This window comes from Quercus robur, chromosome 5, assembly GCF_932294415.1.
Source record: "Quercus robur chromosome 5, dhQueRobu3.1, whole genome shotgun sequence".
Taxonomy (NCBI): domain Eukaryota; kingdom Viridiplantae; phylum Streptophyta; class Magnoliopsida; order Fagales; family Fagaceae; genus Quercus; species Quercus robur.
The window spans coordinates 43,494,998-43,502,207 of NC_065538.1; the positions used below are offsets into that span (position 1 = coordinate 43,494,998).

The following is a 7,210-nucleotide window of genomic DNA, read 5'->3' on the forward strand; positions in this document are numbered from 1 at the left end:
ATTGTTCGGACCTTTTACATGCGAGCCCAATGTCATTCTTGGGTCGTGAATAATCGTGTCCCTACATTAAGATATTTTTTTGTTTTAAATGATTATTTGTTAGTTCAAAATTTTATATTTAAAAAATTTATTTGTTTGGTTTTTCATAGTTCAAATCAATTGAGTTAATACTATTTATTTTTTTTGGATAAAATCTGATAAACAAGTAGACACCTCACAACCAATTCATTCAATAAAGGTTAAGGAATTTTGATTTGTTTAATAAACGTATTAAGTTAGCATTGACTTATATAGTTAAATATTTATGAGTTAACACGACATGAATCTAACACACAAATAAAAATTGTCACATTTACATGACATAAGTTGTAAAGTTATTCTATGACCACGATCTTTACTACAACTATCCTATGTAACAGATTGTTACTATTATTTGTTTTTTTTTTTTTTTTTTTTTTTGGTTAAAGAAAATAGGTTCGCTAGGTTACACTAGCCCCCGGATAGGGCGCTAAGGTTAAAAGCCCTTGAGTCAACCTATTTGGATGCCCACTAACAGACTCTTATTGACAACAGGACTCGAATTTAGGTGGGTTAGACGAAATATCCGAGTCTTACCAGCTGTGCCAAGCCCCTATTGGCGTTACTATTATCTATTTTCTTATAGACTTCACTATTTTTTATTTTTTCTTCTCTTGCATTAAAATTGTGACAAAATTGTAATATAAAATATTGTGGTCTTATATTTGAATTGAATATAAATGGAGTAATGAACAGTAAAATGGAGCTGTATTTGAATTATCTTAAAAAAAGAATTGAATAAAAAAAAAAACAGTAAAGAAAAAAGGTCGAAGACTCAAAGCTATTTGAATTATCTTAAAAAAAAAAAAAAAAAAAAAAAAAAAAAAAAAAGACAAAGATCATGGGAAAATGGGTAAAGCAGTAAAGGTGGCTGATCCTAATAATGGAGCTGTATTACTCTTCAAAACACTCTGCCTACTTCCTTTCTCTCTCCCACGCAAACATTCATTTCTCTCTCTCTTTCTGATTCCAATCCTCTCTCTGGTTTCAGTCTTCAACAACACACTGAAAAACACACTCCTCATTCTCTCACTCACGCGCAAAAACACACATATATTCACTCCCAACCAACACACTCTCCTCACTATCACTCCCTCCCTCAAACCATCAACAACACACAATGCTTCTCCTCTTCCTTTCCCTTCTCTCCCTCCTTTCACCCCTCACCCTCTCTCTGAACCAAGAGGGTCTCTACCTCCAAAGCATAAAACACTCCTTCTCCGACCCAGACTCCTCCCTTTCCTCCTGGAACGACCGCGACCCCACTCCATGCAACAACTGGCGCGGCGTCAAATGCGACGGTGCTTCCCTCTCCGTCGTCTCCCTCGACCTCTCCAACACCAACATCGCCGGCCCTTTCCCTTCCCTCCTCTGCCACCTCCCCAACCTCAATTTCATTTCCCTCTTCAACAACTCCATCAACTCCACCCTCCCCCTCGATATCTCCACGTGTCAAAGCCTCCAGCACCTCGACCTCTCTCAGAACCTCCTCACCGGTGCGCTCCCCCACACCTTACCGAGCCTCCCTAACCTCAAGTACCTCGACTTAACTGGCAACAATTTCTCGGGAGAAATTCCCGATACTTTCGGACGCTTTCAAAATCTCGAGGTTCTTTCTCTGGTCTACAATCTGCTAGATGGGACTGTCCCTTCGTTTTTGGGGAACCTCACCACGCTCAAAATGCTGAACCTCTCTTACAACCCGTTTTTTCCGGGTCGGATCCCGCCGGAGCTCGGTAACTTGACGAATCTCCAGATTTTGTGGCTTTCGGATTGTAACTTGGTGGGCGAGATTCCTGACTCGCTGGGTCGGCTCAAGAAGCTCACTGATTTGGACCTGGCTCTCAACGACTTGCACGGGCCGATTCCGAGCTCGCTCACTGGGTTAACCAGCGTGTTCCAGATTGAGCTCTATAACAACTCGTTGTCCGGCGAGTTGCCCGCCGGAATGTCTAACTTGACGGCATTGCGGCTGCTCGACGCGTCGATGAACCAGCTGACTGGGACGATTCCGGACGAGTTGTGTGGGTTACCACTCCAAAGTCTCAACCTTTACGAGAACCGATTCGAGGGGAGCTTACCTGAGAGCATTGCCAACTCGCCAAATCTGTACGAGCTCAGAATTTTCAGAAACGAGCTTACCGGCGAGCTGCCACGAAATCTCGGCGCGAAATCGCCGTTAAAATGGATCGACATCTCGAACAACAAATTCTCCGGCGAAATTCCGGCGAGTTTGTGTGCAATGGGAAAGCTGGAAGAGCTCTTAATGATAAACAACGAGTTCTCGGGTCAAATTCCGCCGGGTTTGGGCGAGTGCCAGAGTTTGAACCGGATCCGAATGGGTCACAACCGGTTATCCGGTGAAGTACCCGCTGGTTTCTGGGGGCTCCCAAATGTTAACTTGCTCGAACTAGTTGGGAACTCGTTTTCGGGTCAAATCGCGAAAACCATCGCCGGTGCGGCCAATCTTTCGGTCTTGATCGTGTCGAATAACGAGTTTTCGGGTCCGATACCCGAAGAAATTGGGTGGTTAGAGAACCTGTTTAAGTTTTGGGGTCATGATAACAAGTTTAGTGGGTCATTGCCTGAAAGTATGTTCAAGCTTGATCAGCTTGGGAGTCTCGATCTTCATAATAATGAGCTCACTGGTGAGCTTCCAAATGAGATTAAGTTTTTGAAGAAGCTCAACGAGCTTAATTTAGCCCAAAACGGGTTTTCGGGTCAGATACCGGATGAGATTTCGAGTATGTCAGTGCTTAATTACCTTGATCTTTCCAGGAATCAATTTTCTGGGAAAATCCCATCTGGGTTACAGAATTTGAAGCTCAATCAGCTCAATTTGTCATATAATCGATTGTCGGGTGAGCTTCCACCCTTGTTTGCTAAGGAGTTGTATAAGAATAGCTTTGTGGGAAATCCTGGTTTGTGTGGGGAATTGGAGGGTTTGTGTGATGAGAAAGATGAAGCTAGGAATAAGGGTTATGTTTGGTTGCTTAGGACTATTTTCGTGCTTGCTGGGTTAGTGTTTATTGTGGGTGTGGTTTGGTTCTATATGAAGTACAGGTATATCAAGATGGCCAAGAGAGCAATCGACAAGTCGAAATGGACTCTGATGTCGTTTCATAAACTGGGTTTCAGTGAGTATGAGATCTTGGATTGTCTTGACGAAGATAATGTGATTGGTAGTGGTGGTTCTGGGAAGGTTTACAAGGTTGTGTTGAGCGGTGGTGAGGTTGTTGCAGTGAAGAAGCTTTGGGGAGGAGCCACAAAAGATGTTGATAGTGGTGATGTGGAGAAAGGAGGTCGTGTTCAAGACAATGCTTTTGATGCAGAGGTTGATACTTTGGGAAAGATTAGGCACAAGAACATTGTTAAGCTATGGTGTTGTTGTACCACTAGAGATTGCAAGCTTTTGGTCTATGAGTACATGCCTAATGGTAGTCTGGGTGATTTGCTGCATAGTAGTAAGGCAGGGTTGTTGGATTGGCCAACAAGGTATAGAATTGCTTTGGATGCTGCTGAGGGACTTTCTTATTTGCATCACGATTGTGTTCCTGCAATTGTTCATAGAGATGTGAAATCCAACAATATTTTGTTGGATGGGGATTTTGGTGCACGAGTGGCAGATTTTGGAGTGGCTAAGGTGGTCGATTTAACTGGAAAGGGTCCTAAATCCATGTCTGTTATAGCCGGGTCTTGTGGCTACATTGCACCAGGTTAGCCACTTTAACTTTTGGTCGCACGCTTTGTTTTGGTTTTATATATTTTGATCCAAATTGCCATCATATTCCACGTTCTTTTGTTAATTTGTTTTGGAATTATTCGTGTACATGTTATCTTTTCTGTTAAGAGATGCTTTGTGTTTTGTGAGAAACTGCCATCTTAGATGTAGATAATTTTTGTAACATTGATTCCTAGTACCTTTTTGAACCTAAGGACTCTAATGGGGCTACTTAGTATGGTATTTCCCAAGTACCTTCTACCACTTCTGAATTCTCTTTTATGCGTTTACATTAATGTTGTAGTGCCATGTTATTTTATTGGGCTCATGTTTGAAGCTGACCCTTTTGCTTTAACTTGTTGCAGAGTATGCATACACTCTTAGGGTGAACGAGAAGAGTGACATATACAGTTTTGGAGTGGTTATTCTCGAGTTGGTCACTGGGAGGCTCCCGGTTGACCCCGAGTTCGGAGAAAAGGATTTGGTGAAGTGGGTATGTACCACTTTGGATCAAAAAGGCGTGGACCATGTGCTTGATCAAAAACTTGATTCTTGTTACAAGGAAGACATATGCAAGGTCCTAAATATTGGCCTTCTCTGCACTAGCCCTCTTCCAATTAATCGCCCATCCATGAGACGGGTGGTTAAATTGTTGCAAGAAGTGGGCACAGTGAACCCATCCAAGACTGCTAAAAAAGATGGAAAATTGACACCTTATTACTATGAAGATGCCTCGGATCAAGGAAGTGTAGCTTAAGAATTTTATGTTCAAGTTTTATTACAATGCAAAATATTTCCAAGAAGGGGGGGGAGTGCTGGTTTTTCTTTTGCTTGTTCTTAAGGTAACTTCCCATTATTACTAGGTTTTGCTTAAAAGAGTAGAGAAAAGAAAGAGTTGGAGTGAATTTCTTGAGGAGTAAAAGAGAGATGGGAATGGAAAATAAAAAAAAGGAGGATTTTATTATGGGAAGAGAGAGTGGATGTTTTACAGTGTAAAGTAATTTTGACCATAGAGGTTTTTCTCCAACCAAGTTTAGTAGCTGCCTGCATTAACCCATCTTATTGAAGAAGAGAGTGACGTTTCACTGTTATTGATTGTGATCCATCCATGGTATCACTCAGGTGATTTTTCAAAATGTAAACCCGTGGCTTTTTTATTGTATCTACTATAGCAAGTTATTCAAGGAAAAAAAAACACTCTTTATCTTATCTAAGTTTTACTTTTCCATGATTTATGGAAGATGCCAAGAATGGGAATCTCATAAAATTGTGCTATATGTTCAAGTTAAATGCTTAGACTATTCTCTGCTGTGAGAATCTACAGTGGTAGCGGGACAGCTATATATATTAATTAAGAAGGTAGTTAATAGTTAGTAGACTTGATTCTGAATGGGCCCTGCTATTTAAGCGAAAGAGCTTCCCTCATGTTTATGGTTCTCCTCTGTACTGTACCCAAGGAGTCCAAGATATTATGCATCCTTTTGTGATTGACTTGGACATGCCACTAGAAATTTAGAGCTGGTCCTAGCTATATTGAAGTTGTCGTATTTGTTGGTTGGGTGATTGTATGTGTTTATTAATTCATTTCTGAAAAAAGTATTGCAAAATTTAATGAAATTTAATGGATGTCCAACACAGAATTGCCTCCATAGAATTGATATCAATTTACAGCAAAATTTAATGGATATCCAACACAGAATGGCCTCCATAGCATTGATATCATGTACAAAATAATTTAATGAATATTCAACACAGAATTGCCTCCATAGCATTGATATCAAAACACGGGAAAAAGTAGCATTGATATCAAAAAAGGGGGAAAAAAAAATTAATGGATGCCTTAATATGGCTTTAGATTTATTTTAAGAAATTTTTTTATGAGAAATAAAAAATAAAAAATAAATGACTTTTTTGGTAGCTTTTTATATTTTGAATTTTGGGTAAATTGTAAATTACACTCTTAAAATTTGGGGTCATTGGATTTTATGCCCTAAAATTTTAAAATTTGGATTTTACTCTCTAGTTTGGAGTGTTTGGATTTTATACCCTGACTTTTCAAAATTTGGATTTTACCTCTAAAGTTTCGGGTTGTTTCGATTTTACATCTCAAAATTCTGAAACTTTAGGATGTAAAATCCAAATACCTTAAAACTTTAGGGAATAAAATCCAAATACTCCTAAAATATAGGAGGTAAAATCCAAATTTTGAAATATCAGATATAAAATCTAAATATCACCAAACTTTAGGGAATAAAATCTAAATTTTATAACTTCAAGATATAAAATCTAATCACTACTAAACTTTAGGAGTGTAATTTGTAATTTACCTTTTAATTTTCCATGAAAGTAATATTAAAATTTTCTTAAAATGATCTAAATGCTCTAAAAGAACACCATTAACCAGAACTTCATTATAAATATTAACACTCAACTATAAATTTGAACCTAAGGATGCTAAACTCACTCAATTTGACTCTGGAATTTGGACCCCTTTCTTTGATAATTATGAAAACGACAGTGATCATTGTTGATTGTTAAATGCCATAAAGACACCGTTAACCAGAACTTCGTTATAAATATTAATACTCAACTATAAATTTGAACCCAAGGATGCTAAACTCACTCAATTTGACTCTGGAGTTTGGACCCCTTTCTTTGATAATTATGAGAACGACAGTGATCATTGTTGATTGTTAAATTCTCTGTATTAGGCAGATATCTTCCATTGCTGTTGGTCACTTGTCCTCAACGAACCTATCTGATAGCTTTTCTTTTTTGCCTATCTAATGATTGTTTGATTTTATTTGTATTTTTAACCTTGCACCTGAAGTTAGCATTTTGGTTCTTCAATAGCAACCTTCCATTACGTTTATTTATTGATTTATTTTTGGTAAGTTTGATTTGCAATTTATTCTTGATTTTAAAATCTGATAGGATGGGTTGCTCTCTAGCAAAAGCTGCACACAGCACAGATAGAAGACTTATGGATGTAGGAAGTCCCGGACTTTCTCGAGCATCAAGAATCATGTCCCACTTGATGGAACGTCTTCACTAGTGAGTCACTATTGATCTCAATTAATAAAATTTCTCTTTCATGATTCTCTCCAAAAAAAAAAAAACAAAAAAAAATCTCTTCAATGATTGAAAAAAAGTCAAATTTAAAAACCACCTCCCTCCAACATTAATTATGAGAAAACTAACCAGGGATGAAACTAGGATTAAATCTCAAGGGACCATATAGTATGACCAAAAAAAATTCGTTTTTAATGATGAGGATTATTGAAAATATTCAAGATTAAACTAATACCTTAAAATCAATATAGCATTTATCTTTTTGCAAAAGACAAACGTGTCGAACTATTTTTTATTATAAAAGTGTTTAGATAAATAAGTGATTTGAAGTATATGAAA

General features: G+C 38.1%; 1 protein-coding gene across 1 annotated transcript; it reads left to right on the plus strand.

Moving 5' to 3' along the window:
* Positions 1 to 977: 977 nt before the first annotated feature.
* On the plus strand, positions 978 to 5,008 carry LOC126726030 (receptor-like protein kinase HSL1). The gene is made up of 2 exons (XM_050431129.1): positions 978 to 3,794; positions 4,165 to 5,008. Exons 1-2 carry the CDS (start codon positions 1,199 to 1,201, stop codon positions 4,554 to 4,556), a joined length of 2,988 nt encoding a protein of 995 aa, XP_050287086.1. The 5' UTR covers positions 978 to 1,198; the 3' UTR covers positions 4,557 to 5,008.
* Positions 5,009 to 7,210: the final 2,202 nt, after the last annotated feature.

Bases quoted from the DNA above. Each gene is read 5' to 3' on its own strand.
- LOC126726030 (XM_050431129.1), top strand. From the start codon at position 1,199: ATGCTTCTCCTCTTCCTTTCCCTTCTCTCCCTCCTTTCACCCCTCACC. The intron at 3,795-4,164 runs GTTAGCCACTTT...AACTTGTTGCAG, and splicing joins TTGTGGCTACATTGCACCAG to AGTATGCATACACTCTTAGG.